Source organism: Drosophila mojavensis, unplaced genomic scaffold (assembly GCF_018153725.1).
Source record: "Drosophila mojavensis isolate 15081-1352.22 unplaced genomic scaffold, ASM1815372v1 contig_36, whole genome shotgun sequence".
NCBI classification, from domain to species: Eukaryota; Metazoa; Arthropoda; class Insecta; order Diptera; family Drosophilidae; genus Drosophila; species Drosophila mojavensis.
This window is the reverse complement of record NW_025318858.1, coordinates 1,021,950-1,048,587: the sequence shown is the minus strand read 5'-3', so window position 1 is coordinate 1,048,587 and position 26,638 is coordinate 1,021,950. Positions and strand designations below refer to the sequence as shown.

Here is a 26,638-nt window from a genome sequence, read left to right as displayed (position 1 = left end):
ACAAATGGAAGCCAATGTTTTAGAACTAATAGAAATTGCTTTGCCAAAAACAAACAAACTAAAAAAAACTAAACTGTTTCAGTTATTAAATCAATTTTTTTTTTACAATTTTTTCTTCTTTAGTTATCACAATTAATTTGTTTGCATTGAAATAAATGGCTACGAATTTTTTCTCTCAGTGTATATATAAATTTTATAATTAACAAATTTTCTTGTTTTCTTTTATATTTTTTGTTTTTTTTTCTTCTTTATTTTATTTTATTTATTTTTTGTATATTTTCTAACAATTTTGTTTTCCATTTTGGGTGAAACCATTTGTTGAGGCAACATTGTAAAGCTCAAAGGTGACAACACTTATAGACTAAGGTGTGTGTATGTGTGAGTGTGTGTATTTGATTTAAATTTAATAATTGTTTAATTGCTGTTTAGCATATGTAGAAATTGGCACATAACTCTGTAAAACTTTGAAAGGCTGCGCTGCGCCGGTCACATACAAAAGTGAAGAGAAGAAACTACTTAAGCTACATTTCTCATATGGTATATATATAAACAAATTACAATACAGGTGTGTGTGAGTGTGTGTGTATATGTATTGCATGCGTATGTATGAGTGTGTGTGGGTGTGTGACTTATGCAACTATATATATCTATAGCTTATGCCTAGAATATGCTTTTCTTTTTGAATTTCTATTATTTAAGGCTGCAGACTAAACTAAGCTTAAAAGCTAATCAGCACACACACACACACACATATACAAAAGGTGTGTGCGTGTGTGTGTGTATGGTATGTACAACAATTTAATGAGTGTGTGAGTGTGAGTGTGAGTGTGAGTGTGAGAGTGTGCTGTTGGCTGGTCCCCTAAGGCAGCTGCATTCATGTTGCTCAGGTAAAGTTTTGTGTTTGTGGCTGATTGTCATAGAGCAGGTGTGAAGGGTGGGGTGGGTGTGGGTGTGGGGGCATGTGTGTGTGTGTGGAGCCTAATGCATATGCCTAAATGCCGCCTCCTCGCTGCCATTACATTCACTATCCATGGGCACAGCTTGTGGCTCTCGCTCCCGTTCCCTCTCCCGCTCCCGTTCCCTTTCCCGTTCCCTCTCCCGCTCGACTGCATCCATGGGCCGAGGTGAGTTGGCAGCGCTGTGGCTGCCACCTGCAGCCGCCGTCAGCTGCTCGCTTGCCTCCGCCTTGTGCTCCGACTGGCGTATCAGCTTAATGGTGGTCAAGCCATCCGCATTGCGTAGGAGCCTGCAATAGAGTTGTTGCAGTTGGGTAATTAGCAAGGTTAGCAAGGGCAGCGACTGGCATCTGCACTTACGGATAGCAATCCTCATTCAGATTCGCATTCGCATTGCCGTTCGCATTGGCGTTTGCATTCGCATTCGCATTCGCGTTCGCAGTCTTGCTGCTCACACTCAGGTCCGTGGGCTTCAGATCCTCGCCGGCGCTGTCGTTGGCGCTCTCCAGCTTCAGCGGGTGAAATTGGAATTTGTCGCCAGGCGCTGAGGTGGCGGCGCCCGGAGTCAGGCAGGCCACGGATCCAGGTGAGTTGGGCGGCGGCGCTGCGGCGGCAGCGGACAGGAAGTGAAAGGCGTGCATGAAGAGCGGCGACGTCGGCTGCGGTCCATAGCCAGCGGCCGCAGCAGCAGCAGCAACAGCTGCTGCCGTGGGCAGAGCCATGGGCTGGGCATTTCGCGATGCGGGACGCTGGGGCGACTGTTGCTGTTGCTGCTGTTGCAGCTGCAACTGTTGCTGCTGCAGCTGCAGTTGCTGCTGTTGCTGCGATTGCTGCTGCTGCTGCGATTGCTGCTGCTGCTGCTGCTGCGCCTGTAACTGTTGCTGTTGTTGCTGCTGCTGCTGCTGACTCCAACTGCTGGCCGATGCACTGCCCACTTGCTCACCAGGTGTCGCTGACGCCGTCGCCGTCTGCCGCAGCTGCGATATGTTCTTGATGTTCTTCAGCTCCGTGGGATTACGCAGGAACTGGTAGCAATGCCGCTCGCCCTGCACCTTGCGCAGGATGTTGACACGGTAGTAATACCGCAGGGCGCGCGACATCTTGTCATAGTTCATCGATAAATGGTTCTTCTGGATGCCCCACAGCTTGGCCAGGCCGGCGGGATCAACGATCTTGAAGACGCCCGTGTCGCGGCACTTCCAGGCAATCAGATCGCTGTACTTCTGGTTGCGGTCGTTCAGCAGCTGCTGCAGAAAGTCCCACAGGAGTCGTCCGTCTGTCGATGGCAATGGAAAATATCGATTAGTTCTAGTGTTTCGATAAATAGTAATTGGAATCGAAATTAAAAGTGATATAAATTATGATCGATATTGCTGGTACTAACAATTGTTTGCGCTGTTATCGAGTTATCGATTATGTATACTATTCACATAACAACAATTTACATCGATAACTTGTTATCAATTCAAATTTGCAACAATTCGTAGCTTCACTCACTCGTATTTGGCTCCGAGTTCTCCGGAAAGAACTCCCGCTTCGCTTTGTACATATAACTGGGCGTGGTTGGGGCGGATATCGAGCCACCCCCTGCAGCCACAATGGCGCCCGCTGCATTCTCCAGTGTCAACTTCTGTTGTTGTTGCTGCTGCTGCTGCTGTTGTTGCTGTTGCTGTTGCTGCTGTTGTTGTTGCTGCTGTTGCTGTTGCTGCTGGGACCAGGAGCTGACAAAGCTGTTGGTCAGCTGCTGCGTCCAGTTGGGTTTCATATCCTTGTGAATGGGCGTGCCCGGCGGACTGCCTGCGCTGTAGGAGAGCGGCGCCAGAGGCAGAGCTTTGTTATTGCTGTTGGTGTTGCTGCTGTTGTTGTTGCTGTTGCTGTTGTTGCTGTTGCTGCAATTGTTGCTGCTGCTGCTGCTGTTGTTGTTGTTGCTCTGGTTGGCTGACTCAGCGAACTCCTCCTCGGAGTCGGAGTGGTTGCTGCTGGCACTGGACTGGATGCCCTTCATCGGCTGCACACAGCCGTTCAATGTGGACCCATTGCTGGTGGTGCTGCTCGCACTGGAGGAGCCGGCAACGGCTGCTGCTGCCGCCGCCGCTGCTGCGGCCGCTGCGGCGACAGCGCTGCTCATGGCTGCTGCCGAGGCGCCGGCACTCGAGTATCCCGAGGCGGACTCCGGCGGACTACTGGCCTGCGAGTCGACAGAGGGCGGCGGACTGAGGGTCACCGAGTTGGGCGCCATGAAGTGGTGGGCGGCCATGTGAGCGGCCACACTGCTGCTGCTGTGGAAGGGATTGCTGCTGCCGCCGGTGTCGGCTCCGGGCGGTGCGTTCAAGGGTGGCCAGGTGGGTGTCGGCGGGTGGCTGTGCGGAGACAGCGGGTAGCGGCCGGTGGGCGTGACGGGGCTGTTGGGCAGATGCCATTGCATCATGTGCGACTCGATGATCAGCATCTGGAGCACATTGTGCAGGACGTCGCCGGCGCCAGGGCAGCGATGGCCAAAGTCTGTGCGGGTCAGCAGGCACAGGGCTTTGCCATTCATTTGGAAGAGATCAAAGTCGAGTTTGGGCAAATCGAATTCGCGCACGCAGAAGCGCAGAAACACGAGCACATCGTCGCGACTCCAGAGGCGCGGATCTGATGGCAAGGATGGGGGCAATTGTGTTTTGAGCTCAGCCAACTGACTGGACGGTGGTGGGGGGCAGCGCCACATGACATCGCCCCAGATGCCGGGATTAAGCGGATTCAGTGATAGCTGTACTGGAAGCATTTTCATTTTGGACATGCAAACGCCACTAGATTAAAACAACCTGTAAAGAGAGCAAACAAATTTGAATATTAGTAAAGGCTAGAATATGAACCGTATGTGCAAAATCACCCTGTATGCGTCGAAAGAGATAGCACTTAATCGCATTCCAAGCAAATCTGATTTCTTCATAAACAAATCTGCTCAGCAGGCAGCGCAACGGGCGCGAACCAGCTGAGCGAGCGAGCGAGAGCGAGACAGAACGCTAAGCATGAGTCAGAATCAATACGCAAGCACTCATAGAAACACACACATGCACGCATATGAGCGCTCAATTACTGTATTATCGCCATTTGCTCTTATTCTTTTTCTCACATTCAAAAACACCCCCGCAGAAAGCGATCAAGTGAAAGCTTTGCTACAAAACTACTGCCGTTGACATCACTCTCTGCCCTACGTTCTATGACCTAAATTCTCTTCTGGGTTTTTTCCCATTTAACAGGACTACTGTCTGTTTACACTTAAGAGAGCTTTCACTAATGTCTAAGCATATGTAGATACTATATCTGTGTATATATCTGCGTATATAAAATTAAGCTTTTTAATTGAAAATTGCTCAATATGGTAATTGCCATAAATATGTGCGTTGACGCTACTATTCCGGATGTGTACAAAGCAAACACCGACAAGCCAATACATACATGTGTGCATATACAAATCGACAACACATGGAGCCCAACACACACACGCTCACACACTCAGGCATATCTTTAGCGTGATTGCTGTAAGATTTCAACATAAACGAATGTATTGATGCCGTAGCCGTTAAGGTTGGGGTGTCTGCGACGGAAGGTGGGAGGTGCTGCGTGCTTTAAGAAACTTGAAAGCCGTACCCATTTAGGCTTGCCGGGCATATCACTGCAGCAGCAGCAAAAGCAACAGCAACAGCAGACGACGGCAGCAGCAACAGCAAACGGAAGTGCACATTCCATACACAAAACTCGTTTCAAAAGTAGCAGCGGGAGCAGCAGAAGCAGCGGGTGAAAGATGTTGGCGCAACGACGACGACTAATAAATCCGCCAGTGGGTAAAGAGAGCAACAAGCCAATTTTCAAGAAGCAGCTACACTGGCGCACCCTGTATTTCACTCGCGCGTTCAGGCATTGCCCAGTTGCACATACACACATGCATATGAGTACACATACACACACGCAAGCGCTCGTACATTAAAATTTATCTCATCGCGCTCTCAGCAGCAGAACAGAAACTTCCTCATTCTCCGGGAAGCATTTCAACAAGTGAGCAAAGAAATTTACTTAAGCTATAGCTCAAAAGCGTGCAAGCGAGATGCCAATAGGCCCACTAAGAGAGCGCTCGTGAGCAATATATTTTGTTTGCATGCTATTGTTGTTGTTTTTGTTATTATTTTTTGTGTTGAGCAAGAAACAGGAGAAGACAGGCATAACAGATGAGAAAGATGACGATGATGATGATGATGTGATGACGATGATCACTGCCCGCACTGTGGGATATACACATGTTTATTTGTATGTCCATATCTATGCATGTATGTATGTATATATAAATGTATATATTTTATTGTGTACATGTCTTTTACTTAGAGGGGGTCTATTTGTTTTGTTTAAGAGGTGCTGCTGCCCTCTGCTGATTGTGTACACACACACACACACACGTTCGCATGTACGCATATCTGTGATTGTATTGTCTGTATGTATGAGCGATCCTACGTGTTATTTTGGTTGCCGCAAACAACATATGGTTTAATTTGACTAAAATAAATTCATATACATATTGTACTACACACATGTTCGCCCGCTCCGAGCAACAGCAACAATAACAACAACAACAATTACAAATAAACATTCAACCAGTCGGTGGCACGTAGTAAAATGACAAATGAATGTTCATCATACCAAAAGGCAGCAGCAACAACAACAACAAAAGCAACACCAACAAAGTGAAAGAAGGCAAGAGCAGAACACAAAAAGCGGCGACGCACGCAATGCGAGAAGAATAAGAATATAAATACTCAAGCATGTATGTATGTATGTATGTATATATGCATGTGTGTATTCTAAATCTCAGCCAGCGAAGATGACAGCGAACGACGGCAACGGCGAAGGAGGCGCGGCTTGGATGAACGAACACAGCAGGCACAAAGGGTAAAGAGAAAGGAGAGGGAGAGGTGGAGAACGAAGGGGCAGCAGGCACAGGTAGTTAGGTATGCGGATGATGGCGAACCGGTTTCAACGGAAATTACAAACGAAAAATTATAAAACGATCAGTTTAGAAAAATGCCAGCAGCAGCAGAGATCTCAATACAACAAAAACAACAACAAGAAAGGCGACAGCAAATAAGAAATGTAAAAGCTAAAGCTCGCAGAGGAAACTGCAGCGTGAAGAGAGACCCAGAGAGAGAGAGAGAGAGAGTGGCCACAGGAATGTTTGTATACATGTCTTTGCGTGTGTGTGAAAAGAATTTTTGCTTATGCAGAGATTTCCGCTTTAAGCGAAATTGCCTGACTGTTGATTGGACGGGGCGAGGTGGGTGGGGGGCACGCCACGATACGACTGGGCGTGTGGGATCGGAAATGCCAGACAAGGAAAATGGGGTCGTTTGAAAAAATGGTCAAGGAAATTGAACAGCCAAGCAGGCGAGCATCCTGTATACGTGTCGATAATTTATCGATTATTTATGCGTGTTGTCGATTGCAAAATAATTACCTTGTTAATTTTATTGGATTTGTATATATAAAACCTTATCGATAATTGATTGATTTAAAGATTCTTTTAGCTTTGTAAATAAAGGATAGGAAAATAGACAAAACATTTGCGTCTTAGCAAAATCATAAGAATAAGTCTATACAATATGGAATATAAGAACTTTATCCATATGAAATAATGAAATTCATTTTAATTTTATATTTTGGAACAGTTTATAAAATTCAACAATTGTTTGATCTTTTGAAGTTCTTTATACTACGATCACAGTTTTCAAATTTGATATATTAAAGCAAGTCTTTTTTTCCATGTCTCACCCAAAATTCCTATATAACTGTTAATTGGATTGTAAACTTCTCCGTCTCTGTCAAGTGCGTGCTTAGCAAGCTCTTTGTTAGTCGTCAGCGTGTGCTCAGATTAGAAGAGGAAATACGCTGCAGACATATGATCTATCAAAGGAGCTATTCCAATAGCTCCTTCTCTTCTCTCTTCCTCTCATTCGCTCTCGTGCAGTGATTCACGCTTAAAGTGCAATCGTGCTGCCCCTGCGGCTGTTGAGAGTTAAGTTAATGAGTAATTTCCGCAGGCACATCCTACCCCCCGCTGCCGACACCACTGGCTGCTGGCTGTGTGCATCAAGTGGCTGTGGCTCTGGATGCGGCTCTGGCTGATGCTGTTGCTGCTGCTGCTGCGCAGTAGAACGAACGATGAGAAAAATAAGAAAAATCTGATAACATAAAAGGCAGAAGCGACAGCCGCCACGGCGCATTAAGATTAACGGCCTGTTCGAATGCACAGCTGCAAGGCAAGCAGAGAGAGCGAGAGAGTGAGAGAGAGATAGTATTGTTGCTGCTGCTGCGCTGTTAATGATGGCCGAACGACCCCTCAGCGAGCAGCGGTAGCAGCAGCAACAGCATCAGCAGGTAGTCGAAGTGCTCAACAGTTGAGTGGAACGGGAAGGAGAGCGCTGGAAGAATGGGCACAAGGAAATGCGTACCTGCGGATGCACTTACATCTTATAGACGTTGCTGCTGCTGCTTCTTCTTGGAAAACCTCCTCCGGCTACGGGGCTTCGGAGCGAAGACTACAAAGGCAATGCGCATGTGTTGCCAGTTGACATTTGATCTCTTTTATAAGGTCTTCTTCTCCTCTTTTCTTCTTTATCAGCTAAACAGTACTCAAGTGCTCTTAGCAGAAAACAACCCTTAAAGTGGATGTACATTCATATATACTTACTATATACATATATAGGACCTGAAGGCTGTGCATTGTCTGTCGTCTACGTGAAATTCAATGAGCTTAGGGTAACTCATAAAAAGAGGAAGAAAATCAAAGTAAACCCAGGCAAGACGGTTCGAACTTCGAAGGAACCTTCCCTGCGGTTGTGATTCAATGATGATAATATTCAATTTGAAATTCCTAAAATTTTAAGAAGCCTTTGAGTGTAATGAACAATTCCAGCTCTATTTACAAATATACATAGGTATAGGTGCATAGGTTTATGACACAAGTTGATCATATTCTATGTAATTATGATATGGGAATACGCATACAGTAATCGGCAAATTGAAACAAAGGAAACTATCGAATGAAATGGGGTAAAACAAGTTTTCGCTTGATAGAAATTTATAAAGATGAAAGGAATTATAATCGATATTGATATACAATGGACAAATAAAAGTAGTCATCGATGAATTTAAATGCTGCGAATGAAATCAACTTGATATTGAAATAGGTGAAAATTAACTAGTCTAGTCGATCATACCCTACGTCAATCACTATCAATTAACACTTGAGTGCTAAACAGCAAAGTGAATCGAGCTGATCATCGTGCGTTTTGCACGTGTCGCTATTATATTATGACTATATGAATATACATTGTATATGTATGTATATAGCAAAATTTGTATAAAATTTACATTTGCTTAGATCGTTTGCCATATTCCGGCATATCGAATACTCAATTAATAAGCACAAAAAATAAAATACAAAATTCAAAACCAAGTCAACGACCTGCTTTGCTTTATAACTGCTCAAAGTAGAGAGAAGTAAAAAAAAAAAAAAAAAAAAAAAAACAACGGCGCATATATTATAAAAGAAGCAGAAAACAGACACGTAAAGTAAAGCTCAAAGCCTAACTCCCCCCGTCAGAAAGCGCGACAATTCAGACATATATATATATATACAGATATTGATATATATACATACGAATAGACGTTGAGCTGATCGTGCATAACAAGCGCGTGAGCGTATACTATGGCTAAGCATATATAAACCCCATATATACTTTGTATATATGTATATATAGAGAGAAAAAGACGCCAATTCCGGGTTCTTCTTCGCGCGATCGCGACAACAACAAAAAGGCAAGAAGAAGAAGCAGCAGCAAAACGATCTACGCTACAATTTCTGTCTAGATCGTCACAATTTTTTATTGTTGTTGCTGCTGTTGTTGTTGTTGTTGTTGTTTAATGTTTGCTTAAAGCGCCGTAGGCACTTTTTTTGTGGAGCACACACAAGCTACAAGCGAGAGACAGACAGACAGACGGACAGACATTCTGATCGTCGATTGTCGATCGTCGCTTGGCTGATCCAGCAGAAAGCCAGCCAGCCAGTCAGCCAGCAAGCAAATCAATCATCGTTACGCACTTGAAGCAGCAGTAGCTGTAGCCATAGGAGAAATAGAAAAAGAAGAAGAAGCAAATGCTGATGAGGAGGTGGAGGAGGAGGAGGAGAAGCAACAGCGACAGCAAAAGAAAGGCTAAAGCTAAGAGCAAAACCTGAACCCAAACGCGATCAATGTACGATCAGCGTTTGGCTCAGCATTCAACAACTCTTCAAGCGTTTCCATGGAACTCGTCTCTCTCTATATGATTTTTGATGTAATTTTATGATCTCTTGGATCTATTCCAACTTCCAACACTTTTAGTTTGGGTTATTAGTTGTTGATCACGCGACAAGATCGCGCCTCAACTCTAAAAGACAACAACAAGAAAAATATTTTTGTATTCAGCTCTTTGTCTTCTTCTTCTTCTTGTTCTTCGTTTTTGGGTCCATTTCTAGGCGTTACGTGCATGTTTGTTCTAATGTGGATCTCCAACTCTATTGGAGTTGATTTCTTCTGTTTTCAGTTTTCGGTTTCTGCTGTCTCATGGTTCATCTTTTATGCTTTGCGCATATCTTTTTATCGTATTGTTGTGTCTGTGCGGGGGTTTCTCTGTCGCTCTCTAATGATATGAGTTGTAGATCGTAGACAACAGAAAGCTCAAATAAAATGCTTAATGATATCAAACGTTCGATAACCTTTTTAATATGCAAACCCGCAGCTGATGATCATTAGCATAATCATTAGCAGCGGCAGCATCATCATTACGATGATGATCATCTACGGTAGCTATTCACCAAAACCACTTCTAACAACAAAAAACTTTGTAATCATATTTCTCTGTTTCTGTTTCTGTTTCTGCTGACGCCGCCGCCGCTTCTGCTGCTTCTTCTTCTTCTTCTTCTCGATGAGTTCATCATACGGTCGAGCATTGGCGCTCGTTAAGCTTGCCACGCGTGTGTGCAACTTAACTGAGGGGCCCAGCCACATGCAAATGTTGAATTGCCATGCTTCTGCAGAGTAGGTTTGATAGCTTCAAGCTTGCAACTTAATTTGCCACTTGCAACAGCGCGACATCATCGTCCGCACGAGCACCAGCACCATTTGAGCCCATCATATTCAATTAGTAGCAAGAGTTATGTTCGTATTTATTAATATGTGGCATGTATGTAAATATATATGCACATAACCTATACCCTGCCACACACGCATACACGCACACACACACTCATTGACGTATACCCTTCCTCTATTCTACAAGCTTAACTAGCTTAAGCTAAATGTGATCAGCTATTGTTTCTCTGTCTCTTTCTTTCTCTCTATCTCTGTCTTTATTGCTCTCTAATTCTGTGTCTCTTTCTTTATTTATTTCTCTATGTATTGTTTCCACCGTCGCTTTTTCTTTCTCTACCTATCTGCCTCCATCTCCCTTTCTCTCCTGCATCCTTACCTATCTCACTCGCTTGCTTTCCTTACATCTATATATTTCTATCTCTTTCTCATTCTTTCTCTATATCTAACTCTCTTCTCAATATCACATTTCGCATTCTCTTTATCTCTGGATCCAACTCTCTCCATCTCTTTCTCTCTATCTCTACCTCCAGCTCAGCCTTCATCACTCCCTCTCGTTCGCTCTCTTTCTCTCCCACTTCACTCTTTCGCCCTCTCTCATAATTGGCAAATGAAAAGAGTTTTCAGTTTCTTGTGTTGAGGTCAGGTTAAAGTTCAGACCCAGTGCAATAAAATTGAAATTGAAGCTTCATAAGCGTTGCTTCCGCACTTCAGCTCAACAAGGGGATGAAGTGATCTCGGGCAAAGAAAATTCTCCATTTATTTAATTTCGTATTTGCAAAAGATATGTTTCATTTTGAAGCGGAACCAATAAATTCATTTTGTAAATGAAAAACTTCAGAGAACTTTAATTATATATGGATTATATAGCTGATCTTCAATTCTTTTGCTATGATCCTCAAATGAGAGTCCATCTCTTTTAGTAACAAACTGATATCTAACATATTCTATATTAGTAACTTACACTTTACTACTATGTATATATTCCTTGTACTAAATACTACACTATTTATACTAAAATAGGAGCACTTTATATTTGTATGCCCTGCATAATCAGAGAAAAGCGCCCCTGAACCTAGTCCATCAACAGATTTTTGATAAGCAGCTACACACACATACATATGTACACCTACACACACACACACACACACCTGGTACACCTTGAGCAAGTGTGGACTATATATAGCTGATATATTTGTAAACTAGGATTAGTTGTTGTCGTCTTTGATAGCAGCCAAGATATAGACAAGAAAAACCAACCAACCAACCAGAGAGAAAGGGAGAGAGACAAAAAGAGGGAGATCTATAGATACAACATGTTCCGTTGTTGTCATGTGCGTGTGCCTCTATACGTATATATATGCATATATGTGTGTGCTATACTTCCACTATAATGTTTATATGTATTACGAAATGTTTACGATTTGCTTGAGGTGTTTTTCTTCTGTTTCTTTTCTTTTTTTTTTTTTGTTTCTTCCAGTAAGTTTATAACAAATATGACCAGATAAGATAACGCAAAAACTCTTAGATACAGATATACTATATATACACATATACTATTAAGTCTATACATGTGTGAGTGTCTCTGTGTATGTAGGTAAGCTTGTGGCAGGAAGGCAGCTACTTTGTTTGTTAATAACAAAATATACTTGCCTTTGACATGGAAATCGCAACGATTTTACTCCATCAACTTCCTCCTTCGATCACCCAACTTTCCTTTCCCTCTCTCTCGCTTGCCTTCTCTTTCCCTCCTTACACCAATTGATGTGCGCAACAACTTGACTCCATTGACTTCCTTCTTCGATCACTTTAAGTTGCTCTTTACCTTCCTCTCTCCCTCTCCCTCTCTCTCTTCCGCTCTCTTTTGCAGCCAATTGATCTTGACAAGCGAGTCAGCTTCCTGTTGCCGCAAATGGGCAATTAGATCAGCGTCCAGCACGGATGTGAGCCATCCAAGCCATAACCATAGCCACAGTCATAGCCGAAGCCATAGCCAAAGCCAAAAGCCAGAGTCGAAGTCGAAGTCGAAGTCAAAGTCGTAGACAAGTTGAGCTCGAATCCAAGTCCAAGTCGCGTCCCCGTCCAGCCAACTATATCGAAGATCGGCATCTAAACCGGTAGTTAGTATTTGCGCTGGTAATCAAGCACATTGCTAAGATCTAGGCATGCATGCAGCCCAGCTAGCCATCAGCTATTCTGCTCCGCTCCGCCTCACGCCTCCCACCCTCCCCCTAATGCCCGCACCACTCTATACTTCGGCTCTCTGTCAAGAACTTTGGCTTGATCGTTGATCGCGCTGCTCGTTTTGGTCGCAACGATCGCGCCTCGCATCTTAATTACAGAGAGCAATGCAAAAAAAGTTGAAGTATGAACGAAAAACTAGTAGAAAATATATGCAGAGAGTATGCTCGGCTAGCAAATACTCTGTATGGAAGTGGAATGTTGTCCTACTTGTTATAGTTCATAATATACTCATATAATTTCTGGATAGTACACATGGCAGCAATTCTAATTTCGAAAAATATACATTAAATATCTTGTATACAAAAATTTTAATTTATTTTGCATAATATTTTACGATCGATTTTATTTTATTATTTTTTTATTAATATTTTTTTTAAATTTATATATATTTTTTAATTTAGGTATATTTTTAAGTAGTGTTTTTTAAATTTATTTTCATTGTATTTATATGATTCACTATTATATAAATAATTTTCTTAAAATAATAATTCTCACATTTAGCTCCCCATTAAATAAATCATTTAAAGTAGTGAAATCTATTTTCCCGCTAATTAGCCTTTGGCCACACCCTTAAACGCCCGTTTATTAGCCCATCTACAATTACAGGGTATACGTGGAAAAAAATATAAATAAACCCGAACAGAGACAAAGCCCCTGCCTGCTAGCTGGCTCACCGACTAGCTGACTGGCTGACTGGCTAGATGACTGTCTCTGGCGAAAAAAAAAAAAAAAACCTGAATTGTAAAAACGTTCTGGTGGAAAGACACTTAATAAATGCGGAAGCGGATGTACAAAAAGGCAAAAAAATAATATAGATATAAAAAGACGACGACGTGGAACCGAACAAGCAATGTCTATATAATCACAATCAACTCAGTTAACTAAAGCTTTACAATCGCAGGGAACGGAGGAAGAGCTGGAGCAGGCGTGACTAAAGGTGAATATATAGATCTATACTTGTGGTTCATATACAGTGCTTATCATAATTATAGCCCACCCTGCAACTTAAACTTTGAGCCCGTTGTAACAAAATTTTTAAGGTTTTTTAAAAATAAATTTTACAGCACATTATAGACTGGAGCATGTTCAGTAGATTTGATCAAAATTTTAGTTCAATTTATGGAAAACTAAGAAAGAACCGTTAACTTTTGCTCTGTGCTAGCATTTTTGCTTGCATTTTTGTGTATCATAATTATAGCCCACTGTCGCAAATTTGAATTTATTAAGTGCGGAACAGACTTTTGGCTTTACAGACATGGTAATTAAGTAAATTTAGATAGTTTTTAAGAGATGCCGCTTGGAAAACAATTATCTTATTATGAAAAGGGCCGTATTTTCTCACTTTTCGAGTCAGGAGAGTCTATTTCGAGTATTTTACGAATTTTGAAAAAAAGTCTAAGTGTAATTAAAATTTTTTTGGATAACCCCGAAGAATAAGGATCAAGAAGACGTACTGGGTGAAAGCCGTTACTAATTGCGCACGATAAACGCAAAATTATTAAGAAAGCCAGCAACAACCCAACCGCTTGTATAGCTTTGGCCGCACATGTGGCCGAATCTATGTCAGCTATGACTGTTTGGCGAGTACTTAAGAGCTCAGGAATCATAAATAGGTCTAAACTGACCAAAGCATCCATGTTGCTAAGTCGCCACAAGGTTGCTCGACTTGGTTTTGCCGATGGACATACTGCGGGCGATCTGACATACGCGCGTTTGAATCATCGTCTTTTGGCTTACAGTATATTTATAAATTTTTACCCTAACAGGTCGTATTTTCTGATGGGAAGAAGTTTAACCTGGATGGTCCTGATGGGTTTGATACTTATTAGCATGATTTGAGGAAGGATCCTATGTTTTTTTCAAGGACAAACTTTGGAGGTGGCTCCGTCATGATTTGGGGTCCATTTTTTTCATTTGGTACCTGGGAATTGAAGTTTGTAACGAACCGAATGAACAGTGAAGAGTATATTCAGGCTCTGGATAGTATTCTCATTCCATATTCAAGGGAATTACGTGAGAAACCAATGGTTTTCCAACAGGATAATGCCAGAATCCATGTGAGCAGACGTACAAAAGAGTGTTTGGAGGAATGTCATGTTGATGTCCTTGACTGGCCAGCATGTTTTGGGGATCTCAACCCGATAAAAATGTCTGGGGTAATCTTGCAAGACGTGTGTATGCAAAAAATTGCCAGTTGGAGACAGTTGGATATCTTAAAACGCAAATTCTAAACGACAATGACTAAATAACAAAGTTTCGAAAAGGACCTTTTATTAAATTTAGTGGTTTCAATGAGGAAGAGAATTTTTGAGTTAACTAAGACAAATGGAGGCCGGACTAAGTATTAACATTAGTTTTTCCATTAATCCGCAACGAATTCGGATTTTTTTTTACAAAAATATGAATATGGGCTATAATTTTGATACAGAAAATGGTGCTGTTTTTCCTTGTTTTTTACTTCTTTTTAAGAAATCGTTATTAAATCGTGAATTTTAAGTGAAAAAGTTTTTTGCCATTCATAATTGAAATATTGAACTACTCATTTTTGAAGATTTTGAGGAAATATTCCATTTGGGAAAAATTTTCAGCCGATTCGTTTAAGTGGATTAAAAGTGGGCTATAATTATGATAAGCACTGTATATAGATAAATATATCTATAGATAAAGAAATGTGAACATAGAGATAGATATAGTTTATAGGGCAGACATCATTCATCCATTTACTCATTCGACAGGGTTTTCACATAACTTTTGGTTCACTTCCTTCGCTCTAAACGAATTGCCAACAAGTTCTTGAAGAACCACAATTTCCTACTAGCACAAAGTGCAGGAAATTGCATGCAATGAAAATAAATATATACACACATATATATATATATATATATACTCCTCTATAAAGACACACATTCGCATAGATATCGCAATCAATGGGAAGTAAATTAGTGCGCATTGTCTTGACATGCGATAAGCATTAAACATGAATTATTGATCAAATGAAAACACAATCATTACAAGCACAGAGTCTGGGTAGCAAGCTCTGTCCCGCTCACTCTCGCTCAGTCTGTCTCTATCCAACGCTTTGTCACGCTGCGGTTTCTACGATTGATAAGCAAGCATTCAATCGATAGTTGTCTGAAATATGTCTTACAACAGATCAAATTGCGATTCGTCAAAGCATTTTTTTACAGGAGTTTTTTGACCTGAACACGATTTCTTATATCGAAAGTTGTATGCTCTATAAGAATGACAAGGAAACTTCAGAATATGAACAGCATCTGCTCAACAATATTTAACAGCTTTAATAAAGTGATCTTCACTATATCAATTCACTATAAACAGATGTTTTTAATTCCTCGTTAATCTTCGATAAGAATTATCAATGTTTTCCACTTTGAAGAAATTTTTATATCATATAGTATAAAGTGATCTGACTGACCTTCATTTCTTATGATCTACTTCTAAGAATTTCGATCTCTCAATCATCCGATTCACGTATTCATTATGAAATTCTCCTCTCTATATAAATTTTACATATATTCCTCGTCATTTCCTGACTTGATCAACACGATCTTTGATCTTTTTATATATTCTTCAATTAATCTTTCATGCAAGCGATTCACTGACAATTTCAGTCTCTCCTTCTCTCTCTATATCTGCAAATGTTTTTGGGTGCATATGTAATATTAGCTTGTAGTCGTTGAAAAGTCATAGTTTAGTCATCCATTTGTCAGCTCAATGGGTATTACGACTATAAAAATGTCGTTTCTTTGCCACTTTTGAGCTAGCTCAACATTTTGATGGCATTTGTCATAAGTGAATTCCTTCAAGCGAATGTCGCAACATCAATTCCAAGTGTCAAATGATATAAAACAGAAGCAACAACAAAAGTGGCGCTCGAGGCGAATTGCTAAGAAGCTGGCAACGTGTCCGCGGATGGGGAAACGTGTAGAACCGTTTCTCTGCATGGAGAGAGCGGAGAGGAAGTCTAAGATTATATTATAATTTTCCAAGTAAAACAAACAACACACAAAATTGACACGAAAAGCACGTAGCAAAGCGCTTCTGAAGGAGCGCCAAGGAGGCGAGGCTGCTCAACGAGCCGAGTTGATGCATCAGCTTGATGATGATGCCAGTTGATGCAACTTGTGGCAAGTTGATGATGCTGCTACTGCAGCTGCTGCTGCTGCTGTTGCTGCTGTTGTTGTTTCCTATTGTCGCCCAAATTCATAATTAGCAGCTGAAGCACTTGGCCCCAGGCGCTGCGGCAGAGCAGCTTAGCCTAGTCCATTAGAGACAATAGTGGGGAGTTAGTGTCGTCTAGAATGGCATTTCTTTAGCTCAGTATTATTCACATTTCTTATGTGTATATATATATAAATATAATTTGTTGTTGCTTTTATCTCATTAGCAGTTGTTGGCCACGTTCTGGCATTTGTTGTGGCACTTGTCTATCTCTCGCGTTCTGTGCTTAGTTCTTGGTCCGTGGCATTTCCCTCGAGGCGCTGCGCTTATCAAGCGAGAGCTTTTCTTTATTTTTCCTGCATATCTCCATCACCCTCTCCCTCTCTCTCTCTCTCTCGCTTTGTTTTGTATAATTATCATTATAATATTGTTGTTCTGCACAATTGTGCACTCGACTTTAACTGTTAATTATAATGAACTCTCTTCACTCTAGATTCTCCCTTCCTCTCTGTCTAGAGATAGGCGTCGCTGGTGTTTTATTTCATATACACACATATAAGCATTTGTTATTAAGTACTGCTATCAGCCTTTGCTCAAATGTGGAAATGCAACAATATATTAATAAAAAGTGCATTGAACAAATCGGAGCTCGGACCGCGGGTGGGTCTGCCTGTCACTTTGTCTGCCTGGAAACAGCAGCGAACACGTCGCCAACAGCTGCAATCGAGAACTGCATCCGCATATGACGTAGACTCCGTTCTAATGGTTGATAAGGGCCGGGAGAGCTACACTTAAGCTTAATTTATATATAGCACACAATCATTGCTGAAGTAGCAAAGTTTATAAATAGCTTTGGAATGAATATTGAGTTAACATGCATGTTAAAGGTCGTGTCAAATATGAATAGTCATATCGTGATAAAGATTAGTATTCACTCTACACATATTTGGTTTGATTATATAATCGTTAGAACTTTAAATCTTTTCGCTTATAAATAATACTCGAGCAATTCGCCGAAATTAAAATCAAGCTGATATTACTTTTTATTTTTGTTTAGCTTATCTTAAGCAAATGTGAGATAGTTCTTTTCTTCTTCTCTTCGGCTAATCTGTCATCGTGCAGTCATGTGAAATTGACCTTTGTCACTTGAGTGATAACATTCCGCATGCTATCAAAATCATATATATATCCGATTGAGCTGTAAGTCCTGAGCCTCAACATCATACCTGACACAATACCATGTTAAGATCCCCTCCAAACTGAAAACTTAAACCCTGATGAAATTGATCAAGTATCATGTTTCACGATTACGTGCATTAGATTTGATAATATTTTGTTGTTGTGTGTTTATTGCTTCCTCTGCGAAAACTCTGTGTGGTATATGTACTGTGTATACAGCAAGAACAACAATAACAAGTAGCAGTTCCACTTGAGCGATATGATTAAAAGACTTCTTTTAATACCCTAAACCAATTGAGATATATAATATAATGGCTACATAAGTATTGCTAACGGCATAATCACAGAACGACAACAGTAGTAATTCAGCTAGGTATCTCCTAGTCGAGTATTCCCCACTAGCGCCGTCTTACGTGTTACGTTTGTTGCTTTTGTTTTTTGCTCGGCTATAAATAAATAATTTAAAAAGTAATAAAAATAATTGAAATTTGCGTGTGGTGCGCAATACTATAAACAATAACAAATCAAAAGAGCTTAAAGAGGTAAAAAGTAAAAAAAATATTAAAAATAAATCCATTTCTGATTACTTCATATCACTTGAGAGACTCGGCCAATATTTGCCAACTGCCGTCATTTCCGGTTACTGTCGAATAGCCCTAATAAACGCGAGTATATATACAACAATACAACTCTATATGTACACCTCTCACCTGCCTCGCGATCGGTGCACTGTACCCTTGGTGCCCTCTCTCGCTCTAGCACTCTCTATCGCTCGCTCTCTGCCTCTGTCCCTCTCTAATATTCGTTTCGTGTTCATTTTTCGGAAATTTTGCTGCTCTTCCACTTGACTTTGCTTATCGAAACATTTCGACGCGATTACGATAGGAACTTACGTACACACGAACACAGACACACAGACACACCGACACACATCTATGCACATATACGTATATACCTATTGATAACTGTGTAACGCTCTTATCTTTCATATCGAGCGCCAAAATCAAATTGATTTATGAGCGATTTCCCAGTGCCAAAAAAAACAAACACAAATTTGGATGGGTCTTAGCCTACAGTGTCAGCTCGGATGTAAGGACTTCCTGAAAATTTCAGTTCTTCAGATATTTGAAATTAATTAACATTAATAACTAATTTCCCTTTATCGATTTTATGATCTGTTTAATTATGGACCATATCATATCATATAATTTGTGTTCCACAATCTCAAGTATTTTAGTTTGCGAATGTTTACTGTAGTATAAAAAGCATTTATAGTAGTGATAAAACACTTTTGATATTTAAATTCCCAGATAGGAATATTTTTTATATTTTTTTAAAGGAATATTTCGAGAGTGATAAGATAAACTTTCTCTATTTTTTCATTTCCTTCCCTTCGGCTGGACCTCCCGCAGCGCAAAGAGGCTTCACTGTCAGGAGTATCAAGGATAATCTTTTCTCCCATTTTCCGTAGGGCTTCGTACTTAAGACTTCAAGTATTTGTCGCCGCTTCCTTCCGCCCTAACAGCAACATATTTCCACGAAAAACATTTCGAAATTTTCATTGTGTCATCTTTGGAGAGGGCGTGGCGTGGCGTGGTGCGGAACAGTTCATCGAACACTTGAGCGCGAGGCTGAACAATTGAATTGTTCGAGGACCACCAGGATCTCAAGAAGGACTCAAGTATTCAATTGTTAATCAACAGGTAGGCAACAACAGTTAGGATTAGGCTTAAGCGGGAGGCCAGGTAAGGCAGGTAGTTTAACTATTACAGTTACTTCATAGCCTACTTAAACACAGCGGGAGAGCCACAGAGATAAAGAGAGGTGAGGCGGGGGAGGTACATAGATAGACAGAGAGAGAGAGAGAGAGAGAGAGAGAGAGTAAGAAAGAGATAGAAGACAACTTCCTTTTTGGTGCATTACATCATTTACTTTTTCGTTTCTTTTTTTTAACAGTTACGTCTAACCACGCAACATGCCCACCCCGGCCACACGATCGATGGATCTCTCATGCCACACACTGTTGCAAGTAGAAAGAAAATTACCTAATTGTGTTGCATCGACAACAACAACAACAGCAGCAACGTCAACGAGCAGCGACTTTTTCTACTCCACTTCTTGCTTGGCTAAGCTGCCCCCTTGGCCACCCCTCCCAGCAGCAACTCCTCTGCCGTATGTGTGCCACATGCTGCAAAGGAAAATTAAAAATGTGCCACACACAAGCAAACGTAGTTTTTTCTTCTCCTTACATTTAGTTGCCTAGTTTAGTTAGTTAGTTACTCTCTCTCTCTCTCCCTCTTTCTGTCTTCCTCTCTCTGCAGTTCGTTTTGCCTCCACTTCGTTTCTTTCTCTTTGGCATCGTTAGATAATAGACAACAACAACAATAACAGTTAGTTGTTGCATTTGCTGTGTCGGCGGCATAAGTCAAGCAAGACTTCCTATATTTTGAAACACGTTACGTTCGTAACATAAATTCACACAACAGGTTACAACAATTCGCCTCTGCTCTCCGAGCCATTTGCAAAAGCTCGCCCTCTCTCTCTCTCTCTTACATACTCTCCAGCTTGATCTCAATTGCTTTAGCGGAGTTCGAGCTCGAATTCGTATGGGAAAAGTTTGCGGCGTTAGCTGGAAAATGTGATCAACGGCCATCGGAAAATGATTAATGTCATTGTCTATTGAAGATTTTAGAATTTTCACAGATCATTCTCAAAAGTAATTAAGCTTGAATTTTAATAAATATCTGAGCCCTAAATTAAACTGTTATTCAGTCATCAGGGATTGGTTCTTTAGAAAAATAAAATGTATAACCAAATTATCAACAATAAAGTATTGAGGGTTATACTGTTATAATTTCCATAAATCTAAATATGGACAGTAAAATTCCCAGATATTGGTTATTGCGTGTTCTAAGACATTTATACATACATACGGTTAGTCTCTTATCCTATTATATTTCGTATCAATTTATAAAAGTAGAATAACCATTTACTCAAGCAATTCAAGATATTGTGTGTTAGCAATTTGATACCACTGTGCAGTGTGTTGTGGGTGTATAAAATACTTCAAACAAGTTTGTTTAAAGTTTGGCCGAACAACAGATTTAGCTCTCTCTCTCTCTCTCTCACTTTATCTCTCCCTTCGTCTGTCTATCAGCTGTTATATAAATTTCGTTCAATTTTTGATGGGAGCCTTATTAACCGTTTTATGCCTGGTAATATAAGCTAAATACGATGAAAGAGAGAAACAGAGAGAGAAAAGACGATTGAGCGGCAGCTTGAGGAGCCTTGGTTTGATTTTCTTTTAGTGCCAATTCACACGATCATTTATTGGAGTTCAAACTCAACAAACTCGCACACACACACGCACACTCATGCACTTTCTTCTGCGGCGAATTTGAGACAGCATAAATGGAAGCTGCTAACATTTATGGCAAGTCAAATTCAGGTTAGTGTGATATTTGTGCACTATAAAATGGGTCGTTGTTGTTGTTGCTGCTGCACAAGTGGCTGTCATAATGCTGGCGAGTGCTGAGTGTGTGTGCAGTATAGTGTAAAGTGTTCACACAATACACATATGTGTGTGTATGTATATATATTGCAAAACATCAATATAGCACACAGCAACAGCAAAAAACAACACAAACAATGGGCGATAACAGCACGCAACAAGAAAATAAACCAACAACAACAGCGAGCAAACTAGCTAGCCAGCAAATACAATTGCTATGCGCAGCTACTTCCGCATGCAAGTTGAAACAACTAAAAGAAACTGAAAAAAAAAAAAAAACAACAACAACAGCCAAAGAAAAAGCGTCGACTGCGACTCATTCTCAATGCACTTGGATATGCGTGCATGTGTGTGTATGTGTGTGTGAATGTGACTCAAAGATCATGGCATAGCGTATGAAGAAGAAGTAGAAACGGCAAAGAGCAACAACAAAATGCGCTCGTTTGAAATATTGAGCCCTTTTATTAAACAGTAGAGACAAATGCGAGCCGAGAGTCACACAATTGCTTTAGTTTTCATATCAATGTTGTTTTTGTTGTTGTTGCTATTGCATAGGCACATGCTTCCTCTTTCTTTCATTGGTCTGCCTAGCATTTGCCTTTGCGCCACCTCCTTTTACCTGCTGCGCGGAACACTTTGTATACCTGTTTCTGCTCTAGCATACACTTGGGAGCATGTGTGTGTATGTGAGACTCCCCAATTGCCATGCTGCTGACCCGACAGATCGTCGTCGTTGTCGTCGTCGTCAACGTTTTTCCGCTCTCTTTTGCTACTTTGCTTCCGTACAATTTTTACGCTCTTGCTCTTACGTTTTAAGGCGTCGCGCGCGCATCTCTTACGTGTGCCGCGTCGTCACACACTCACCCGTTACGTTGCGTCGTCGTTTTTGTGTGGAGCAATGCGGAAGTGAATTTAATTTATTGTATTTACGCTGCCCCACAGACACAACAAACAGACAAACGGACAGACAGATGGATGGCTAGAGAGAACCAGGAAAGTTAACGGCTAGAAATCCATAAAAATTTTGTTGCTTCAGTTGGAGAGATGTCTGTTTTAAGCTAGTGTGCGTGCGTATGTGTATAGACGTATGTACGTTTCGCTAATTGGAGAACCGAACATGCTAAGTAAATAAAATGGGCATACACATATACATATGCAACTTATATATAAGAACACATAATCAAATTTATTGACGAAAATCTTTGCGTTAAGCAAAGGGTGGGAGGGTGAGAGAGATAGAGAGAGGGCATGAGGGAGCATGATCAGGTGCGATGTTTTCTTGACTTGAGCGTGCGTGTGTGTGTAGGTGTAGCTAAACCAGAAGCAGGAACTGTTCGCTGTTTCGTTTCAACAGCCGCAGCAGCACTGTTAACGTCGGCGTCGACAGCAGCAGCATGAGCAGGCGCACAACTAAACAGAATTCTGCTGTAACAGCAGCGCGATAAGATTTCGCTGACGTAGAGAAGATCGAAGAAAAGAGACGCAGCGAAAATAAAAATGCGCCAACAGGCAACAAGAGCAAGAACAAGAACAACAAACAAGAAGAACCGTAACATCAATCCAATTGGAGCTTAACGCTCCGCTTTTGTTTCACTTCCATAGAAAAATTGCTGCATGCAACAAGAGACCCGTCGAACCCAGAGCCCAAAAACCCAACGCCCAAAGCTCAAACCAAAAACCCAAGAAAAAAGCGAGCCAAAAGCCAGTCGACCGTTTGCCTTCAATATGGTTCAACAAAATTGTATGTGTACAGTGGACACACAGGCATGAAGAACAAGCTAATATTAGACATGATGAACATCTGAACAGAAACGATTATAAACATAAATTAATAAAATTTGCAATAAAACAGTAAGAGCTAGGTAATATTAGATGTGATAAAAACATAAATGAAATCAACAAAAATATTTATTTAAAACATGTATTGGAATTGATATTGCTCTTAGCGAGCGCACACTGTGCTAAAGCTTTACAAAACAGTTATAGTTCAAGCTTGATGGGAACTAAGAAACAAGCAAAACAGTTCATTTAGTACAATCAGCGCATTTGACATATCATTTTGCTTTAATCTTAAATTGAGAGGTGCGAAATCTTGAGTTCCGTATATATATTATATATATGTATGTGTATGTGAATATGAATGTATGCATATACGGAATATGTGAAGATGTGGTTTTCTCCTTAAAGCCTAAACAAATCTGAAATACAAACATAGATCTGCCAGAAAGATAAATTAAGACAGTGTTGTAAAACGCTTATGGAAGCAGGAATTCAGAATTGTTGACCTCTGAGTAGAATCGTTGTAAGGTGTTCTACAGATTGTCAAAGCATGAGGAAAACAGTAAAAAGCGAAATGTACGAAAGACAATTAAAGCTGGGAGATTAGCGATTCAAATTTATCAGCTAGAGCGAGTGACAACTTTTGCATGGGAGTGTGAAAAACGGGGGGAAGACGCCGTAAAGTGCGATATGAAATGAAACATATGGAAATAAAAGAAGGTCAGAAAGACAAGTGGAACGTGTTTACAAAAAATAAATGTATAAAAAAAAGGAAAGATATTTAATTTTTTTTTTTAAATTAAATTTTAAAATTAAAATGCTGTATTTAGAAAATCTATTTCCAATAATATTAAACAAATTATGCATGACTTTCTACCATGAGAAAATATTTCGTTCAACACACAACCCACTGTACACAGTTAGAGGAGTAGAAAATAAATTAGCTTGCTTACCTGTTTGCTTTTGCTCCACTGTGCCGTGACGTATTTCGTTGTTGCTGTTGTTGTTGTTGGTGTAATACCCGTTGTCTCTGTTGTTTGTTGTTTGCCGTTCTTATAAGCTTTCAACGCGGAAGCGGATATGTTTGTCCAGATCCAGAGAACGCGCGTTATACTTGTTGTTGCTGCTGCCGCTTACTGCCGTTGCTTCTTCTTTCGCTACTACTGCTTCGACGCTCGCTTGAACTACAACTGCAGCAGTACTACGTAACGTAACGTATGGTGAACGTCACGCAACGTAAATGCATGCACTTTGCTGTCGATTTCCTGGTTCTGCTGCGGCGTCGTCGTCGTCGTCATTCGCTGCTACTGCGACGCGACGTCAAGTGGCCATTGTGAAGAGACTAAGAGAGAGTGCGACGGGGTTCGGACTGTGGACTGCGTTACGTTACGTTAATCCTGTGTTGACCGCTGTTGCTTTAGGTTGCTTTCAAAAGTGTTTTGTATATGTTTTCTTATTTGCCATTGCAAAAAGCGAATGTCAGCGCCAAAAGGGAATGGCACACCGAAAATATAACAAAACACAAAAACAAATCGAGCGCAATCTGGAGACGTTTGCGGAGGAAGAGCACAGCCACAAAGAGAGCCCAAAGTACTTCCGTCTCACATACACACACACGTACACACAAACACAAGCACAGCGATGCACTTGTGCTGGTCCCTGCTGTTGTTATTGCTGCTGCTGCTGCTGTTGGCCCTTTTGCACCCGCGCTTCGTTTAAGTAGAAAACACACACACATACAACAATAAATAAACTGCTTCCTTTTCACTTTTGCTTGCACACTACTTGTTGTTGTTGTTTTTTATTCTTCGTTTTTGTTGCGCTCTGTTCGCCTAATTTTTGTTTATTTCGTTTTTATATTGAGAGAACAGCCACAACAGGAAAACTTGGCATACACAGTTATTTAGCTATTCTATGCTTTGTTACTCGATTCTCGACGTCGGTGTCGGCGGCGGCGGTGGCGGCGTCTTTTCTTCCACACTTTTATTTCGCCTCGTTGGCTTTTTGTTATGTTTTGATTTGTCAAGCGATAAATTCAACTTAAAAATTATTATTGCTGCAATTGGTGTTGTTGGTGGTGGTGCTGCTGCTGCCGTTGCGTGCGCATTGAATCGAATTCAATTAATTTTTGTTTAGAATATTTTTGCACAATTACAATTCGGTATTATAATTATTGTACAACAAATTTTGATTTTTTGATTTGTGTTTTTTGTCTTGTTCCGCAGCAACACGTCCGCTCACCACGAAAGTTTCTTACGTTGTGACTCAAAACATGCGAGTAAGAAATAAACAAAGCAAACGACGAATAGCTGAGACCGAGAGCATGCGCAATTGAGTGAACCAAAGAGCGAGAGAGCACATTGCATTTAAGAGCGCAGTCGTTCTGCTTGAAAAGAGAATCGTATGAAATTTAAATTTAATTTATTATTTCTTATTATTGTCGAAGTCTTCTTGTTCTTGTTAACAATATATGTATATGTTTCTTCCGAATATTTGCACGTTGTTTATTTCCTTTAACGCCGTGTATGTATGTGTGTACATACATACATACATACATACATATATAGAGGTTATTCAAAAATATCTTGAAATATGTATTTTTAACAAATTTTACAGGTGATCGAGATGTACATTTAATATGCATAATTAGTGGGTAATCGTTAATGAACGAAATCAAATTAAATTGAAAATATTTTCTGTAACTCTAAACATAGTTCCATAGTTGTGGGTGTTAAGCGTGGGTTGTCGATTGACTTGTTAATCAGCTGCGATAAAAGCAGATTATCGTTTATCAATGAGCTAATAGAATGTGGGCTGTATGCATGCCTCAGTTTTAATTAACCAACACTGCGGCGAGATTTCCGTTAAACAAAATCTTTTTTATTTGCCTGCATAAATTAGTGGCCAAGTCAAGCAAGAGCGCCGCTGCGTAAGAGCGGAAGAAACAGATAGAGAGAGAGAGAGAGAGTGAGAGATGAGACAGATCGATTGAGCGGGAGGCGGGGAGGGATTGACAGGTTGCCATAAAAACGTAGCGAAAGATGCGCTCAGTTGCGTTGCATCCGCTTGACATTTTTTGTTTTGTTTTGTCTTGCTTTTGTTGTTGTTGTTGCTTTGTCTTGAGTTGAAAAGTTCGTTAACCAGTTTCCCTCAAACAACGTTGACATTTGAAGTCAAATGCCCATAAACGGTCAGTGATCGGCCCTCCCGCTCTAACGCATTGGCCCAAATTAGTTTGCCGTTGTTGCTGCTGGTGCCGTTTAGCTTAAGCGAAGAGCGACACGATTTTAAGAGCGAGAGAGCGTGTGGCGAGGGCGAGAGAGCAGGATTGCGGTTCAGAGTTCAAATAGTCGTCCAATTGAGCCAATCAACATATTTTCTGCGATCAGTAGCAATCATTTCGTTTCGCATTGCACTGGGCGTGTGGGCGAGTGGGCGTGCCGACTGTTGGGTCGTAGGTGGCTGTTCAAGCGGCAGCTACTTAATTTTCAATTTGCTCATATGTGTGAGTTGGTGTATGCTGGTGTGTTGGTGTGCTGGTGTGTCTGTGAGTGCGCCTGCAACCTGCCGCCGTCAATCTGACAAAGTTTTCGTCTGTGTGGCACGTTGCAAGTTCGATGCCCAAG

The 26,638-nt window shown here is 41.0% G+C and overlaps 1 protein-coding gene across 1 annotated transcript; it reads right to left on the bottom strand.

Annotated features, from left to right (window-relative positions):
• Positions 1 to 693: 693 nt before the first annotated feature.
• On the bottom strand, positions 694 to 25,287 carry LOC6575653 (ets DNA-binding protein pokkuri). The gene is made up of 4 exons (XM_032728670.2): positions 23,966 to 25,287; positions 2,454 to 3,763; positions 1,317 to 2,232; positions 694 to 1,246 (listed from the first exon to the last, which is right to left on the bottom strand). The coding sequence occupies exons 2-4, from the start codon at positions 3,736 to 3,738 to the stop codon at positions 979 to 981; spliced, it is 2,469 nt and encodes an 822-aa protein (XP_032584561.1). The 5' UTR covers positions 3,739 to 3,763; positions 23,966 to 25,287; the 3' UTR covers positions 694 to 978.
• Positions 25,288 to 26,638: the final 1,351 nt, after the last annotated feature.